Source organism: Ambystoma mexicanum, chromosome 6q, assembly GCF_040938575.1.
Source record: "Ambystoma mexicanum isolate Mex_15411 chromosome 6q, UKY_AmexF1_1, whole genome shotgun sequence".
Lineage (NCBI taxonomy): Eukaryota > Metazoa > Chordata > Amphibia > Caudata > Ambystomatidae > Ambystoma > Ambystoma mexicanum.
The window spans coordinates 233,003,337-233,023,149 of NC_090937.1; the positions used below are offsets into that span (position 1 = coordinate 233,003,337).

Here is a 19,813-nt window from a genome sequence, read left to right on the forward strand (position 1 = left end):
CTCTGTATGTCCCCAATGAGAAACAAAACATACACATAACTGGGATTTTGCAGAAACTGGGAAGCTGGTGCGAAGGTCAGGTGGTGATAGGAGCGGATTTTAACTGTATGATGGACCCGGCCTTAGACAAAACACTCCCAGCAACATCAGCAGATGGGAAGCAGGCAAGTACTGGAAAAACTCTTTAGAGGCCTGGGGGTAATCAAAACATGGAGATTCTTTCAGGAGCAAATAGGGAATATACACATTATTCAGCTGTACACAAGGGTTATTCCAGGATCGACATGATTCTAGTATCAGCAACACTGATCCCGCAAGTGATGAATGTAGAAATATTCAGACCACGCACCATTAATAGAACTAACTGATGTGGGCAAGGATGGGGGGGGGGCGGGCGAAGATAGACATTAAAAGAGATGATACTAAAGGACATTTCACTTAGAGCACACATGGAGGGAACAATAAATAATTACTTCAAAGAATGATAATGGAGAAACAGACTGGAGGATAGTGTGGGATGTGGGGAAAGCGTGGTAGTCAGGGAGAATTCATCCAGAGATCGCTCTGGGTGAGGCAGGAGGCGAGGTCAGTGTGCAGGGAGGCAGGGGACAGTCATTTTGAAAATAATTGGCGTGTTCTCAGCATAGATGTAGCAGATAAGATGGCAAGTTCAGATGATGGCGGGGAGGGGGCTTAAATTAAAGAGGGAAGCCCCATGTGGGACTGCATAGATGATCAGGGGCAGTTGATTTGTGAGCGTTGAGCGAGGATCAAACCAAGGGCAGAGTCCCTGGTGCCTAGGGAGTGGTTGATTGTGTCAAATGCTGCAGAGGTCTTGGAGGGTGAGGGCGGCACATCCTTCTACAGCCGCTGTTCTTTTCATATCATCCCAGATAGAGCTGGGTGGATTAGGGGGGAAAAGAGATCGGCTCCATGGATGGGTCTGAAACCAGACTGGGCAGGATCTAGTAGCCATTGGATTAAGCGAGAGCTAGGTATATACTGTCCAGTCTAAGAAATTGGCAAAGATGAGGTTGGGCTGTAGTTTGAAGGAAAGGGGGGTGGTCGATGGAGGGTTTGAGGAAAGGCTTAACGCGAGAGGTTTTAAAAGCCTGATGACAGCAATGGCTGGGTTATCTGGTGACGTTTCCTGCGCATGTCAAGGAGAGAATGTTCTTGAGAAGGAAAGGCGGGGTGGGAGGTCAGGGGTCTCCCAGTGTAGCTTCAGGAATTCCCGATAGAAGGGAGGAGGGCTAGAGGTGCTAATTTGGTGTGGTTTCTTTCAATAGCAATTTTTGAGAAGTGATCTCACAGGACACTGCAGAGTGGGTGGGGATTGGGGGGGTAGAGAAGGGAGGGACCTTGAATTCTGCTATGATCTTAATTCCTTGCTAGATTTGGGGGCATGGGAGATTCGGTTTTCATAGAAGGATCTTTTGGATTTCCCAATTTCTGCCCTGTAAGCCCCGATATGCATGGCAACATTGGCTTTGTTCTGTGGGGAGGGCTAAGTCCGCCATATGCATTCCAGGCACGGTTGCAGGTTTTGAGGGAGTGAACCACTTGAGAGAGAAGGTCTTGGTCTGTGGGAAGCGACTAGAGTAGGATTCAAGGCGATGTCGGGACAATGAGCCATTGGTGGCGTCAATGAACGAGGTAGGAGTGGCCCTTACTGGATCCACAAAGGGCAGAGCAGAGCTGACTGCTACTTTGGTATTTAACATACTGCACCTGAAGATTTTCCTACAATGGAGGAAGGCGGTAATTTTTGGGAGACACCCATCCTGCTACTGCCCAATTTCACTCATTGACACCTCGGCTAAGTGGTTTGGGTGGCAACTACATCAAAAGATTATGACTTGGGTCATTAAGAATTCGGTCCTCTCGGAGTACCAATATGGTTTTCGAGAGGGTATTGGAACAGTGGACCAGATAGTAAACCAAGGTCTGGTTCTGGATAACTATGTTTGCACCCGCAAGGACACGATTTATTTATCTTATATGGCCCTCTCGACTGTGTAGGCCATGCCAAGCTCTGGAGCATACCATACTCCATGGGAATGCCAGGTGTGTTGATCAAGATCTTATACATACCAATCTGACAGCAAAAGTAAGACTGGGGAACCAAGGCCAAGAAACAGGAATGTAAGCGCTCTCGTGGAGTGAGACGGGGATGTGTCTTGGCCTCACTCCTTTGCAATTTTATAAATTAATTTACCAAATGTTTTAGCACACTTGGTAAGTGATCGAGGATAGCTAACCAAAGGGTGTGTGCATTCCTGTATGCGGATGATGCAGTCCCGATGGCCAGGACTAAGCACACCCTTCACACCCTTAATCTATTGGCTGCGTCAATGGGAGAGGCCCCAATAGTCAATAGCCAGAGCCCTGGTGAGGGACCTCGTGACCACAAATTCTTGTGCTGCCTCGCGTTGGCTGAAATAAATCAAATCATCCTTAAAAGAGCTTGGTTTTGGATACTGGTTTGGCGACCAACTGCAAACAGGCAACACTGACAGGGGAGAGCTAATATCTCCTCTCAGAACGAGAATAAAGAGCAAAAGTGAATTGCAGGAGCAAAGCACACATTATATTACTGCAACCTTGCCCCTAAAATTGTAAGGCCAGCCTACGTCCAATGGTTCGTCACCCCAAGGAAAAGGGATCATGGCTTTTAGAACAAATCTTTTGTTCACTGGGGAAAGACAGTTTGTCGTCATCAAATTGCACAAAAAGCAAAGTTGGGGGGGGGGGGTGAGAATCCATTGGCAAAACCAACAGTTCTGACTTTGCTAAAGAAAACTGCTTCAAACACTGGAGACCTCCTTCCCAGTAGGGAGGCCGGGTAGGCAGCCTGCCAATGGCGTCAGCTAAACAGCATCTCCACTACCCAACCAAACAAACATTGGCAATGCCAATAGTCTGGGGTTTTGTGTAGGCATGGGAAAGGAACTTGCCAGGCACAGACATAATTGTATTAACTGGCCATTGATGGTAGCAGGTGCAAAGTTGTAAGAGTACCTGCCAAAAGCCGAATACAAACAAAAAGATTGCTCTGCCAATGCTGGTTTTAAAACAGGAACTCAGTTAAGGGCACACAGTGCTTATACATCGAGGGGCTGAAGGCGGACCCGGTTAAGACATTTTTATTACACCAGTAGCGGGTTTACAATTTAAGCCACTTACTCCAAGAAGACTGCTTTAGAAAAAAACGCTGGCAGGCACCTCAAGTGCAATGTTTGATGGTAAGGCTCCAATAAAGTGAGCTCAAGGAGTTCCCGTGAGATGTTTTGCCCATGGGCAGGCAATGGGTGGGCAAATAACCGTACACCTACAGGCTTTGTGTGCCTCCTCATATGCCACTTCTCCCCATCTGTACTCTTAATGCAATAGTAACAGCTTATAGCTGTCACAAGCCCAAAAAAGAATAAATAAAATAAAAAAAGGAGGCACTCAAAGTTGTGAACTACCCCCCCTCCCGACCCCATGATCTCAATGGACTATGATGACTAGCACTGATACATGTAGTTGAACACTTGAAGGAGATGTGAAGGTTGCAGATCCCTGCACGAAGGCGATGGAATACCACCAAATGCAGGATCTGAAAAGGTCTGCAAATCATGATGGGGTAGCATATCCAAGAACAAGCATCCATACCTGCCTCTAATTTGCCACCCCTAATCTCTACAACATTAATTTAGGTTCTGGCATAGGTGGCACTAAAGCATCATGCAGAGTAGCCAAAGCTGCCAGGCCAGGAAACCACAGAAACCTTGGAATTAATTCCAACGAGCCACTGGCAGGCCAATCACATCTCGTACGCTCTGACCGCTACCGTTAGTGCGTTTTTTTTATTTATTTCAAAGCATCAACCATCTGTTAAATAGAAAGGATCTGGGATCACCAACCAAGTTCACCATTGATATGTTATTCTAAGGGTACCCGTATTTTTGTACTACAATTCTAGATCCTATGGCAGTGTAGAACTCGTTCACAGCTAGGTCTGTGTCATTTAAAAACCCTACGTGCATTTCATCTTTAATTGTATATATATAGATATAACGAACGATTAGACACACAGTAGCTAACAATTACAAAAGTGTCGTAACTGCACTGCGGGAGAGAAGGAGGGGCGATTTGGGTATAGTATCTAAAGACTGCCTAGACATTTAACAACTGTTAATATGATAAAACTGCAAGTCAATGAAGATATTTGTTGGCAGCCCTTATCAGCACTTTAGGTAGCATGCGACAAATACTCCCGAGAATCGAGCCAAATTGGCCATTTCCATTGTGGCCATTTATTAGTTACAATTCTTTTTGTACATCCTGAAACACTTTTTGGTGTAGGTACTCCAAGTTGTGTCTCTTTGGGAGTTGTGGTACTGTCATCTGTAGCGTGTTGGGTGCAAGTTCTGTTTGATGATGGTGTGCATTTGGTTTTGCTGGCAACAGGATCGTTGTGCGAGAATGGGTGTTTATGGTTCTAATGTAATACGGATACAGATACATAGTTTTGGATGGTTGCGATATCACTTGGGCATGGCAGGCTCGAGACCCTGTGTGGCAGATGGGGTGAAGGGCAAGTATGCCGTGATGGTTGCACATGTGTAGTTGTGAATGGTTTGTGCCTGAAGGTGGCAGCTTCGAGATCCAGGAGGGGCAGTTCCGGATATTTGGTGGTTATTTTCTCTTGGTTGGTTTCGAACGTTGGTTGCGCAGTGTGTGGAGTATGCTTGTGATTATGTTTCTGAAGTGTCTGGTTGAGTGGTTTTGGTGTATGGGATCATGTCTGGTGTGTCTTTCCCCTTCCTACAGTTTCCTAAGCAAAGGGGATGTGTAGTCTGTGCTAATCCAATGCAAGTTAATAGAATGTTCGTGTGGTATAACACTGCGGGTCCTCAGTGTTCCACATTTGTGAGATGTGGACATGACAGCCTAAAGATGTAGGCACTTAACCCCCCCCCCCCATTTCCTATCTATTACCCTGTAACAACAATAAAGCTTATTCCACCCTCTTACCTGATGGCACCAGTGTGGTTTCTGCCACTTACCAGTATATCCTGTGGTGATGGAGACTACAAATCGTTATCCTGCAACCAGATATCAATCCAATAAAATCGACCACTTTCAAACCAACTCGATGCTTCACTCAAATTGTGAGCGAACAAGTCTACTGTTATTAAATGTATGTTAATTTACATGGAACAAACCAGAGCGACTCCCAACCAGACTAAACTGCAATCAAGCCGGCACATAAATAAATTGTCAGAAATGTTGAACCTGTAGAGTAAGTTCTATTATTCACAGGGACATTGGCAATACAGTGGAACTACTATACAAATGTTTTTTGAGGAGAACGCATTTGTGAATATGATTGATCCATGTTTTGCAAACCAGTTAGTAAAACCAAGTCACAAATGTAGTGTTTTTATTGTGCTGGTTTGCATTTTAAAATGCAATAGGAATTTTAAAAGAGAAATCATTCCCGCTAGAATAGCAAGTGTTCTAATCCGTATGACCCATTTTTGCAGATGCATTGTTCAAGGAATTTAAACGAACAATCACCAGAAAGAAAATTGTGCTTCGTTTGTCATGTCCAATGCCAGACAAAATACGGCATGTGAAACGGAAATTAAAAGTTTTTGCACGCCCTCTAGTTAATCGCCTGGCCAACAGCAAAAACACTCACGCTTCAGGACCTTGCCATTGCTAGTTGCAGCTACCAGAATCCCCTTGATCACTAACAAGTGGCACTTTGTGGTTTACCTGAACAGCACCTCTCTCCCTCCCAACCAACTCGTCATTGGTACTACGCCCGCCCTTCTGTGTCACACATATCACATACCCATGAAATATCTGGACCTCCCGTCATCAGGCACACAAGGTTACCAGAAGCTTAGTCAAACTTCTTATCCCATCTCAGAACTTGCCTAGTCACTGCTCCACAAGCCTCACACTAACATGTCTTCCTTCTGCCGTGGCCTAACCGATAAAAGATCAGCTTGGAGCTCGAGACCACCCAATCTCTCGGCCACACCACCACGGATCCTTCAAACCCCTGACTCGACTATCCATGTATGCTAGGCAGCGCCACCCCAAATACGTGATACGGGTTCTGACACGTTGACTCTACAATGAGCAATAGCAACTCCCATCTAGGCTTCTACTTACCGGGTGACAGTCTCCTGACCACCCCCTCAACATTCAGATCAGCACGCTAACCCTCCACTGTTTAAGCCTCGTTAGGTTTATCTCCACTCCACCATTCTCCACCCCCTCCTGCGCCGCTCCCCCACACCAGTAGAAGTAGTACCTTGTGGATCCTTTTCAGCGCCATGCTGGCTTCTTTCTGGGATTGGCTTGGGTCTTTCTCTGGAGGGTGTGGCAGGGAGGGGTGGCTTTAGGTCAGGACACTGCGGGAAGTCGACGGCAGGTCTATTTGCGGGGGAACGGCATGGTGCCGGGGAGTGGTAGTTTGAGGGGAACTGGAACTCCTCTGGCCAACTGCACAAGGTTGTCGGGCTAATTTGTCACCGCCGCTTCAACACAGCACGAGAGCCCTTTGAAGATGGCTCTTTCCCCTTTACCCACTGCTCTTGTTCTGTTGCCCCGGTTGCTTCCTCCCTCTGGCAGCGCGCGGGCCGTGCCTCCAGGATGACGTCACCTGAGGCCTTGCTCAAACCAACGCCATGGGCGGGTCTACTTTCCTGTGCTGTTTCTGGCTGGCCGATTCTGCTGTAAACATAACGGGGAGGAGTCCCGACAAGAGACCAGTAAACACTCATCTGCACCGGGCGCATAACGGCATAGCTCTCAGCTGTACTCCTCTACGTTTGAAGGCGTTATGAATAACATCGCCTGCTCTCGACCATAAGGTGTTGACGGGAAGCAGATACGTGAAAGTATCGCACCGCGCAGATGCAAGGGTATTGCTTCCAGCGGCATACACGTTAGGGTCAGGTGGAACGTCTATTAGCGCGGTGGTTTCCTGGAAGAACAGTTTGTTTCGAGGGCATGGATGTGCCTGACTCTAACATGGCCGCCAATCCGTGGCACAAAGCCGGACTGCATAAAATAACACGTGCCAGTCATGTTTTGGTTGAATTGTTTTGGTTGAAATATTTGTATTGATTTGAAAAGGAATGCAAAACAAGCATTGGTAGTACATATCCTATGAAAACATCCAGGGCTGGTCATTGGGCAGTCTCTCAGTCGCCGGATGCGAGATCCGCACCAGATGTGTAGCTGGATCTCGGGACCCGGCCAGAGTCGGCCCCCAAACCCCTGCTCTGCACTGGGGAGAAGGAAGACAAAAAAAAGCACACGCGAGCAAACTAACTTCCTCTGGTGACCCCACGCAATAGGTCACAAGAGGAAGTTACAGTCCTCAGCCACGACCCAATTAATTTATTTATGCAACGTTTGTCGGATACATGGAAGCGGATTATTTATTTATGCAATGTGTATCGGATACTTGTATCCAACACACATTGCATAAATAAATAAGTATACATGTATCCGACAAACATTGCATACATAAATATACCCCTATTAGCATCACACAATGCAGCCACCTGGCATGTCTCCTTTCAATTTTTATTTGTTTGTTCCTAGGAGCCAAGTCTCCTTTCTGTTGCTTGTGTTTGAGTGTTAGGTGGGTGGGCTACCGCCATGAGGCAGTTCAAGTTGAGAAGATTAAAGAGTTAGACCACGCAACCGCGATTTATTTACAGTCTTATTTCATTGAGAGCTTAATTGAATGGATGCGTTCTAAATATAATAATGGCGAAGAGGATTGTGGTGTCACGTGTCTCGGAATAGCAGGGTCACGTGACACTACAGGCGGATGTAGAAATAAAGGCATCACCGGAAACGCCAGTCCGGGTTTAGGCATCGATACCTGTGGTCCTGTGTTCATTGCTGCGCAACTCCCGCTCCCCGCGACAGCTTCACGATCACGGAGCGAGAGCCCCGCTCCGTGTCTGTCACGCCTGCCGAGCCGGCAGGCTCATTATCACACTGGCGACGAGGCGGTAAGTGGGTTGCGAGCCCCGACAACAACGGAGGCCATCGCACCCACGGACCCACGTTTGTACGATCGCGGAGCCGGCAAGACAACAACGCCGGCCCCGCCCACCATCACAGTCAACTCCCAAGAGCGGCGGAGAGTAGGCCCAGTGCCCCAGGGCCCCAACAAGGAGAAAAAAAAAAAAACGAAGGAAAAAAAAAAAATCATCATAGCTGACAACACCCCAGGCAACAGCCCCCAGCCCTGGCAGCTGCATCCAACAGAAATTAATACCCCACGACAAGTGGAAAAGCAATCAACGCAGGAGACCCACGGCCTACCCTGCCAGGACGCCGCACGTGAGACCACGCGCTGCGCGCTCACCAGGCCCAACTGCCATCACACGGTAAGCTGCGACACAGCGCCGTAACACTGCACAACACACCATGTCCGACCCGACGTCCAGCCCATCAGAGACCAGCGCCAGGTCCACGTCGAGAAGGAGCATCACCGAGGAACGCACTGACCCCTCGCTAACCACGTTCATGCCGCCTTTCGACCCGTTTACCAACGGAGCAGCCATCAGATGGGAAATATGGTTACAACAGTTCGAGATGCACCTCGACGCGAGAGATATCACTACGCCCAAAAAGATGCGCACCTTTCTCCTCCTCAACATAGGATCTGCCGCCCTGCGCCTATTCAACGCCACACCAAACAGAGGTACTGATGCCAACTACGCTGCAGCCAAAGCCGCCCTTTCCAACATGTTCAAACCAGACCTCAACCCCGACTACGAGAGGTTTCATTTCTGCATGGCGAGGCAACGGGAAACAGAGACAGTGGACAAGTTTCACGCTCGCCTTCGCGAAATGGCGGTAGGCTGCGAATTTCCAGATGAGGAGTTCGCCATCCGCCTCCAGATTATCAACGGCATCTCATCCGAGAAGCTGAGGAGGGCGATACTATCAGAGAAGAATGTACGGCTATCACGCATCCTCGAGATGGCAAGACTCCGCGAGCAAACAGAGGACCAAGTAGCAGTAATGGAAGCAGCCATTCAGAGGCTACCGCTAGACAACCCTGGACCAACAGAAGACGTAGCGGCCATCTCCCGACACCTGGGCACCCGCCCGAAACAAAACACAAGAATGCAACCACCGCAAAGGCGCGATCAATCATGCAAGTGGTGCGGAGGCCCATGGCATAAGGGAGATTCCTGCCCAGCGTGGGGGTCGACATGCAGAAAATGCAACCGCCTGAACCATTACGCCGCAGTCTGCCTAAACCCACCGAACAAGAACGACCGGGACGCAGACTCGCGGCCACCACAAGAACCACGCAGGAGATTCGCGCCCAAAGAGCCCCGCCAACCAACGCGGAGAGGGAAAGCTAGAGCAGTCGACGAATCACACAGATCCCAAACCACGAGCGAAAGCGACGAAAGTAACAGCGACTCATCCCCCGAAAGACAAGACAAAGAAAGGAGAAAGAAAGGGAAGAGGCGAGTACATCGGGTGCACCTAATATCGGCAGTGGACCCACGGAAATCACGACAGAAGAGGAGACCAACATGCACCATCCTCTCCGATGGAGACCCACTGAAAGTTATCATTGACACCGGTGCCACAGTAAATGTCATGCCCGTGACAGCATTCAACAGTCTCAACCCCAGACCAGAGCTCTTGAAGAGGAAAGTCAGGCTATACGCCTATGGATCAAAGAAACCCCTACCCGTGCGAGGATCATTCAAATCCAATTTCGCTCACAGTAATGCCAGCTGCCGAGCCCGAATTTACGTGGTGGACGCCGGGTGCGAAACCCTCCTAAGCTGTAAAACAGCCGAGAAGCTGGAGTTGATACATTTCGCCTTCAGTGCTCAACACGATGAACTACACGACCTCCTAGGGCGACACAAAAAGCTGTTCCGAGGCATCGGACGCCTAAAAGGGAGAACGGTCAAGCTGCACATAGACCCCACCATCGAACCCAAAGCTGTACGGCACAGGCGAATCCCATTCCACCTGAGAGAAGCCGTGGAAAAGGAACTACTCAAGCTCGAAAACGCAGGGATCATTGAGAAGACGTCTGGACCAACCCCGTGGGTTTCGCCGATGGTAGTAGCCCAGAAACCAAAACAACCAGGTGCGGTACGGATTTGCATCGACATGCGACTCCCCAACATAGCTATCGGTCGTGAGCGCCATGTCACTCCCACCATCGACGAACTCATTGTAGATCTCACGGGGGCGACGGTCTTCAGCAAGCTCGACCTCCGGTCCGGCTATCATCAGCTAAAACTATCAAAAGAGTCCAGATACATCACAACATTTTCATCCCATCTTGGCCTGATGCGATACAAGAGACTCAACTTTGGGATATCTTCAGCGGCGGAAGTATTCCAGCATGAGATCCGGAAAGTCATCACGGGCCTCGAGGGAGCAACCAACATCAGTGACGACATCCTTGTATATGCGTCAAACAAAGACGACCACCACCAACGTTTAGCAGCAGTCCTAAAGAGACTCGAAGATGCCGGTCTGACCCTCAACGCAGACAAATGTGAATTCAACAAAAAAGAACTCTGTTTCTTCGGGTACATTTTCAGTGCGGCAGGAGTGTCCCCAGACCCAGCAAAGGTACGAGACATAAAAGAATTTGAACCACCACAATCAGCCTCAGAGGTGAGAAGCTTTATGGGAATGGCCACCTACTGTGCCCGATTCATCCCCGATCTTGCAAGCATCGCCAGCCCACTCAGGGAGCTAACCAAGAAAGATCAAAAGTGGGAGTGGACGGAGGTTCACCAACAGGCCTTTCAACAAATAAAAGACTCCCTGTCCGCCACCACCACCATGGCGTTTTTCAACGTAGACCGACAGACCGAACTTCTTGTCGACGCCAGCCCAGTTGGCCTAGGAGCCGTGCTGACCCAAACAGATAAAGATGGCACGATATTTCCAATCGCGTTTGCCAGCAGAGCCCTCACCAAACCTGAACTAAATTATGCTCATATCGAGAAGGAAGCCCTAGCCATTCTGTGGGGATGTCGCCACTTTAAAGTCTACCTGTTAGGAAAACAGGCGAAAGTTTTCACCGACCATAAACCCCTTGTCCCGATATTCCGAGGCTCCGCCCCACATCCGCCCGCCCGCATTGAGAAGTGGATGTTGCAGCTTCAACCCTACAACATTGAAGTAGAATACCGCCCAGGATCGGATAATCCGGCGGACTACCTGTCCCGCCACCCGCGGCCAGCCACTGACGAAGAACAGCGCCACGCAACAGAAACGGACGAACACGTCTGTCACGTGATAGCCTGCGCCCGACCACGAGCTTTCACACTGCAGGAAGTGGTACAAGAAACAGCAGAGGACACCGTCCTAAAACATACAGCCGCAGCCATACAGTCAGGCAACTGGAAAACATACCTCATGTCAATGTCTCACCGAACAACCACTGCCCAAGCCAAACTCAGGGCCCTATTCGGTGTCAGACATGAACTGTCTGTAGCCCCTGAAGGAGTAATACTGAAAGGACACAGGATCATATTACCAGAATCCCTTGAGGACAGAGCGCTCAAGCTGGCCCACAGTGGACACCAAGGGATTGTCAAGTCGACCGCCTACCTAAAGTCCCGAATGTGGATGCCAAACATGCACCAGAGAATTACAGAACTCGTAGAATCCTGCACGGCATGCCAAGCCTCACGGAGACCAGCAAGCCCAGAACCACTCAGCTGCGCCCCCCGAAGACGGTGGGAAGCCATCAGCATGGACCACTGCACCATCGCTGGAGAAGGATACCTGCTAGTGGTGATAGATGAGTATAGCAGATACCCGGAAGTAGAGCATGTCGCCTCGACGAACGCAGAAACCACCATCCTCGCACTGGAAAAGATATTCGCCACTCATGGCATTCCCAAGAAAATGAAAAGTGACAATGGCCCATCGTTTGTCAGTCAAGAACTAAGGGAATTTTTCAAAGAAGTCAACATCAAACATCAACGCATCACCCCAAGATGGCCCCAGGCAAACGGTGACGCAGAGCGCTTCATGGGATCCCTGAACAAGATCATCAGGATCGCCAAGGAGCAAGGACACCCCTGGTTGAAGGCTGTATATCGGTTTCTGAGGACACACCGACAAACCCCACACACAGCCACAGGGGTCAGCCCGGCGGCCCTCATGTTCGGAGTCCCCATCCAGGCAGAGCTACCGATACACCCAGACTGGACAGCGCCAGACCCAGATATCATCGGGATGGAAACAAGACGGGAAAGACACAATGAGCGAGAAAGCATTGCTCGACGAGCACACCACAGAGACATAAACCCGGGAGACACAGTCCTCGTCAGGAACCGGGCACCACCGAAGAAAATGTCCCTCAACTTCGAAGCGCGCCCGTGGACCGTCACGACCACTAACCACAGCATGATTACGGCAACCCGCGGAAAAGAGACAGTAACCAGGAACGTCTCCCATTTCAGGAAAGTGCCCCCAGAAATGTGGGAAGAACAACGGTCACGCCAGAGGGAGGAAGTAGTACACCCACCGCAAACACCCACGCCACAGCAGACCATAGAAGTGCCGGAAGGAGCAAATGGTGAAGTGGAGGCCGCCACGGAAAACGCGCCACGTGAAAGAAACACCCGATACAGTCTGAGAGAAAGGCCCAGACCATCCTCCCGCCTTCAAGGATATGTAGTAGACGAAATATACCAAGGAAGACGACAGCAGAGACAGAGACATTCACTCACCCAGAAGTAAGACTCTATGTAAAATGTAATGTCAACCCATGGGAGTTTTACCTCCAATTTGGGGAGGAATGTGGTGTCACGTGTCTCGGAATAGCAGGGTCACGTGACACTACAGGCGGATGTAGAAATAAAGGCATCACCGGAACTGGCGGGTGAACGCCAGTCCGGGTTTAGGCATCGATACCTGTGGTCCTGTGTTCATTGCTGCGCAACTCCCGCTCCCCGCGACAGCTTCACGATCACGGAGCGAGAGCCCCGCTCCGTGTCTGTCACGCCTGCCGAGCCGGCAGGCTCATTATCACAAGGATCATCTGAGGCAGCATTTCGCCCAACTCTCATCCGCCGACACCAAGTCACAGTGCGCACTGGAGACGCTGCGGCACCCCAGTCACGTGAAATTGGTGCTGCCCGGAAAAAACTACATGTGGGTATTTTCTCATCACGCCACGAGCACAAGTAATAAGCGTAGCTACACCTCAAGCCACCGGCACCGCCACAGAGAAAATGTTGTTTAATTCCCACAATAGGCGCGTTGCGTATGACACATGCTACTTCCAAAGACACAGTGCAAGACTAGCACCTGCATCGTCCTGGCTGCTCATTTGCCTCACATCACTAATGGCCTCCAGCTCACGCAAAGGACTGTCAAAGGCTGCTCAACACAGCACCAGTCACACCACCAAGTGCTATTTTCACGAAACTGCAGGCCGCAGCACATAGAAGACAACCAAAGACACCACCACTGTGTCAGCGAGCAGTCACAGCGGACTACAGAGTCCACAGTCCAGCTCCATGCCACACCACCCCACTTCCATGGAAGATGGTGGCACTGAATCGCTACAACTTCAAGCCATGCAGCATTTCGATATTTCAGACACTAGCAGTCTGGCACCCAGATGGCTCAAAGAACTGCACGTATACATCGACGCATGGGCTGTGAGGGAGGAACGCTGACTGTGAGGTATTCTACTGCATTCACTAGGTCCAGTGGTACGTGACATTGTATTTGAAATGCCAGAAACCAACACAGTCACATTTCAAGGCATACTTGACTAATTACACGCCTACTTTGAACCATTGAGAAACGTAGGGCCTCATTACGACCCAGGCGGTAAGTGATCGAAATTACCGCCATGGCGTAATGAGCGTTAACGCCATGGTCCGATGGCGATAAGAGCGCCATATTACGACCCATCGCGCACGAGCATTACGCCATGGCGGTAACGTAAACTACGCCATGCCGTAAACAGCCCTTACCGCCCTCGTTAACAGCGCAGGGTGACCTACCGCCACCCATCATTGCGCCGACCGTAGTCAGCGGTCACCGTAATTAGCGGTGACCGCAATTAGGCGGAACCGGAAATAGCGTAATCGCGGCGGAACGGGAAACAGCACAGCGGCCATCTTAAAAAACACAATCCATTGCATCCTACCCAACCACACCACAACCAACCCTCAAACCCTGACATTCCCATAACCCACCCATTTCCTCAGCCAACCATGCCTAAAGTTGTCAAGAAGGCATGTGACAGGCAGCGGCAGGAGCGCTTCAGTCGAGAGGAACTGCAAATGCTTGCAGACACGCTCCAGGAGAAGGCCGATGTTGTCTTCTCCAATGAGATGACCCGGACAGCCATAGGCCGCAAAAAGGAGGTGTGGGAACTTGTGGCACAACGTGTCAGTGCTGTTGGAACCACCCCACGCACCTCCAAACAGTGCCGCAAGAGATGGGACGACCTGCGGATCAGGGTCCGGGGCATTATGTCTGCCAACCGTAACCTGGCCCTGGGAACTGGCGGGGGAGCAGACTCCCCACTGAAGATGCAGCCATGGGAGGAGACATGTGCCTCTCTGATTGGCATTGAGTGCATCGAAGGTGTCGGCGAGATGGAGAGAGGGGCCCCGAGATCTGGAGACACAGGTAGGTGCCTCATATCCAGCCTTGCAAGACACCCTGATACACTTGCACGTGACAATCACAATGTGGCAGACGCAACACATCAGCAGATGAGCCACGCCCTGCGCACATGCAGCATGTACACTGTACAGTAGGCAGACACACACCTGCATGCAAAACCGAACCTAAAGGGAGGCAACCTGTATGTCACGGGCTACTAACTCCACCATCTATCCATTAAACTCTTCACAATGCCTGCTCAATGTCCGCTGAACCATCAATAACAGTCACCCTCCTCTGCTCCACCACAGGCTCGCAATCGGACACTGGCAGGGACGACAGCACCAGCACCCCAGCCAAGAAGGCCAGGAAAGTGGGAGAAGGGAACCATGCATCCACCTCTGCTGGACCCAGGCAGAAACCACGCCAGGCTGAAGAGCCCAGGGCAGCAAAGTCCCCCGAGGAAGGGGTCGTGACAGCACCTGCAGCCCAACCACACCCACTGTTGCCCACTGAGGGCAATGTGTCAGCAGGGAGCAGTACTGTTGGGGAGACTGCAGCCATCGCTGCCTGCTCCGACAGTGATGTGGAGGATGACACTGGACTTGACCACAACACGCAACTGCACTCACCACACCTATCCCCAATCAGCCATCATGGAGATGACACCCAGGGCCCATCGCCAGCTAATTCATGGCCAGCAACTCCAAGCCCAGTGGGAGTTGTGGAAGATGGGAGTAGTCCCATTGGTCCCCCATTGGCACCCTCCATTGGGCCAGAATTCCAGCTGTCGCTGGAGCAGATTGCCAACAGGCAGGAAGCACTGGGCACACTCCTCACGCAGCATGTTGCAGAATGTGGAAGTGCCAGTGCAGCCATGGAGAGGAGTGCTGATGGCATCAGGGCTGCCATCCAAACTGCCAGCAGGGACATATGCACCGAACTTGCTGCAGTGCGGCAGATGATGAGCCAGCTCATCCAGACAATTCTGGACACATGCCGTACTGAGCAGCCCGGTACATCCTCAGCTGCAAGTTCAGCACAAGCCTCTCCCGTCCGCAGGTCATCCAGGACCCTGAGGAGCACAGGCAGGGGGGCCCCAGGTTCCGGGAGAAGGGGCAGTCAATAGTGTGCTGAACTATACACACTTCACCACGGGCACTGTCACATGTTTGCAGGGTGTTCAGGGGGAGGGGGAGGGGGAATTGGGTGTGTTGGAGTGTTCAGGGGGGAGGGGGAGGGGGGAATTGGGTGTGTTGGAGTGTTCAGGGGGGAGGGGGAGGGGGGAATTGGGTGTGTTGGAGTGTTCAGGGGGGAGGGGGAGGGGGGAATTGGGTGTGTTGGAGTGTTCAGGGGGGAGGGGGAGGGGTTCTGTTATACCTATTCAGTAGAACAATACACTTTTTCTTTTCTCACAAACGAAAAGTGTGGACATTGCTCATTGCGTATGTGTGCTTTATTGTTTTACAGTCCACAGTGTTGACATACCAGATACACACAGTGCCCCAAGTGCCATCCATATGTCACACACTCGCTGTGTGTGCTAGAAGTATCGGTCAATGACATTCTGACGCATTATATGGCCCTCCTGTGCATCGCTGCCTCCCTGAGGTGCTGCCCCATCCCCATCATCATCATCCCCATCATCAGGTGGTTGTGGTTCTGCGTCAGGGGGCAGAGGCACGTTTCGTCTGATGCACATATTGTGTAGCATGACACATGCCATGACGATCTTTGCAACCTTCTCATGGCGGTACAGGAGTGCCCCGCCAGACCTGCTGAGGCAGCGGAAACGTGCCTTCAGTAGGCCAAAAGCATGCTCTATCACCACACGGGTACGTGCATGGGCATGGTTGTAGTCCTCCTCATGCTGGTTCGATGGGTTCCGCACTGGTGTGAGGAGCCACCTCTTCAGGGGATAGCCCGCATCACCTGTAAAATGTGAGAAAAGAATGTGTCAGGAACGAGATTGATATGTGAACATGACGCACAACCATGCCTTGATTCTGACTGTTACTGTGCACCAATTGGAGTTGTGGTTATGGATTTACACTTTGCAACCAGTATGTGTTCATGGCTCTCATGTACTGTTTTGCATGCAAAAACACAATACAGGGGGGACGATTGCCTTGTGAGTGGCCATCCACTGTGTCCGTTCAGGACGTCATTCATGTGACCTTGCACGTGTCCTGTGAGCTTGAAGCTCACATGATAGCAACATTGATGTCTGGCTCATTATGACCCCAGTGAGCATTACTGGTGTCAATGGGGACAGTTTGTGGGTCTTGTAGTGGTGCATTGATGTCCCTGTCTGTCATGTGCCTCCTTTGTGCGCAGTTGTGGGGGACAGGCCTTTCAGTAGTTGGTGCATGGTGACGTGCATGTTGGTGTTTTTCTTTAGGGTCAATGCGGTCACAATTTGCACAATGCACTTGCAAATGGTTGTGTCGTTTTTGGGATGCACTTTCATTCACATGTTGGGATGATTAGGTCAGGCATGATGTGTACACTACTCTGTTGACGTCAGTGCTGCCACAGGGAATGATCTGGCTACTGCTAGTTGCACCCATGTGACGTATGCATCACCCCCCTGTATCTGCCAGATGTAATATGCATTGGTACGTCATTCAACACCCACTTTGCATTTCCATGCTCATGTCATTAGACTCACCGAGTAGGTAGGATCTTGGGCCTGCATGTCGCTCCATGTAGCGTGGTATTGTTGAGTTCCGAAGGACCATAGAATCATGGGTTGATCCGGGGAATCTGGCACAACAATGTGTGATGATCCTGTTGGAGTCACAGACCATTTGCACGTTGATTGAGTGGAAATGTTTACGGTTGCGGTACGGTACCTCCGTGGCATGTGGGACCACCAATTCAACATGGGTGCAGTCAATGGCACCAATGCAACCAGGTATGCCGGCCAGTGCATGGAAACCCACTTTGGTGTTGGCAATCTCCTGGGCAGACCGTGGTAATGAGATGTGGTCATCTGTGTGCTTGAGGAGGGCATCGAGCACTTGCATCAGTGTACGCGAGAATAATGGTTGTGATATGCCATGCAAGTGCCCCACTGTGTGCTGGTAGGTGCCTGTGGCCAGGAAGTGGAGCACGGACACTACCTTCAGTAGGGGGGGGGTGGCAGTGGGTGTTTCAATCATGCTGACGATGTCGTTGTGTATCATGTCCACAATGGTGGTGATGGTGTCCCGGTCCAGTCGGTACAGGGTGTGGATCTGCTCAGCGGTGAGGTTGAATGGGCTGGGTCTGATGCGTGGGATTGGGGGCTGCCTGCGTGGTGGCACTGGCTGTGCTGGTGGGGCTTGCTGGGCCTGCCTTGCCCTCCTTCTCCTCCTGCGTCTCCTCTGTGCAGCCTGTTGTTGTTGTTGTTGTAGTTGCTGTTGTAGCACTCGCATTGCTATCAGGTCCTCCAGCCCCAACATTGCTAGTCCTATTGGTATCATTGTGGAGTGTGACTGGGTGTGGGAAGGGGTGGGGTGTGCTCTTTTTGTACTTCCTAAGTCTGTATTGCCTTCACCTGTGCTGTTTCTGTGCACCTGTGGCAGCTGCATTCACTTTACATGGCCCTTTACGGTTGGTTCGCTATGGCGTAATTAGCACCATGGCGGTAAGGTACTTAACGGGCTGGGTGATGGCGTTAGGGGCATGTCCGCTTGGGTTGGCATTCGCGTACCTTTCCGCCATGGCGCTAAGTACGGTGTGGATGTTCGCGTGCGCGCGCCCTTGGCGCAGTCAGCGGCAGCGTTAGCTACGATGCCGCTAATGACATCGTAGTTTACGGTCACGGGTCGTAATCGGCCCGAGCGGAAGACGATGGCGGTAATCGTTTACCGCCATCGTTTTTCGCTTTGCGCCAGGGTCGTAATGAGGGCCGTAGACTATGAAAGACACATTTTACACACTACCACTCAAGAAAATGGTGAAAACATGGACAACTTCGTAATGAGGCTAAGAAAGAGGGCCAAATATTGTGATTTTGATCGATACTCAACAGAGGAAGCACTCAAATCACAGGCTATTGCTGGCTGCGGATCCCCAGATTTCCACAAGAAACTTCTCCAGAAAAGCAGAACGCTTGATGAAATTCTACAGCTAGCAAGAGCTGACTCAGCACTAGCATTGCAAACAGAATCACCAGGGAACATCAAAATAACTCAGTCCGCCTCAGCTGCAATGGCATGCCCCATTCGCACAACTGGGGACACAGCGGATAAAAAAAAATGCTTCAAGTGCGGATTTAAATTTCCTCATGTTGGCCGATGCCCAGCAATAGGACACCATTGTGACAAATGCGGTGGTGAGAACCATTTCCAATCTGTCTTCAGGAACATAAAATTCTTCCAATCGGCTGAAACTAGCAAAGACTCATGGAGACAAGATGGCCGCAACTCTAGGCGGGAAAGCCCATAACCTCGCATGCAGCAATCCCGTACAACTAGCATGCGCCGTTCCCACAGCTCATCAAAGGAGCAGTCACGTAACAACAGACGGTGTGAGGAAAGGAGAGACAGTTCCAGCCGCTACAAGAGCAGGCACGACTCCCAACGAAGGAAACAGAGACAGAAAATTAGATACCTGGATGATACACTACGAGGGAGATGTGATTCACATTCATCGTCATCCAGCGGGGACCGCAAAAAAGGCTATGTTCATGCTATTGGCAATAGTTCAGCCGTAGAATATAGCCCAACATTACTGCTACAAATGAACGGGCAAAGTCAGGAATTCTTAATCGACACTGGTGCAACAGTGAATGTAATTAATGACGATATCTACAAGTCTCTCACCACAAAAAGAGAGTTAAAGGAAGCAGACACACTGATCTATCCCTACTGATCAAACAAACCACTCAACTGTCAAGGCATGTTCACGGCCACATGCCAATACAAAGGGCCTCATTACGACCCTGGCGTTAAGGGTTTAACGGCGGCGTAAAAGGTGTCGGCGCCGTTAAACCCTTAACGCCTCATTGCGAGTTCCCTTTGCGGGACCCGACCTTAACGCCTGCTTTTCGCAGGCGTTAAAGTAGGGTGCCGCAAAGGGACCTTGGTGCTAAGTACGGTGCCGCAATTTGCGGCACCGTACTTAGCGCCTTCCCCATTCCCATTGAGCCCTATGGGGC

The 19,813-nt window shown here is 50.7% G+C and overlaps 1 protein-coding gene across 1 annotated transcript in view; it reads right to left on the bottom strand.

The window, feature by feature from the left end:
* UBE2D3 (ubiquitin conjugating enzyme E2 D3) overlaps positions 1-7,074 on the bottom strand; it is a 269,547-nt gene extending 262,473 nt beyond the window's left edge. The window contains exon 1 of the mRNA XM_069630692.1: positions 6,317-7,074. Within this exon, the coding sequence (XP_069486793.1) occupies positions 6,317-6,340 (24 nt within the window). The 5' untranslated portion in view covers positions 6,341-7,074. The remainder of the gene's footprint in view (positions 1-6,316) is intronic.
* Positions 7,075-19,813: the final 12,739 nt, after the last annotated feature.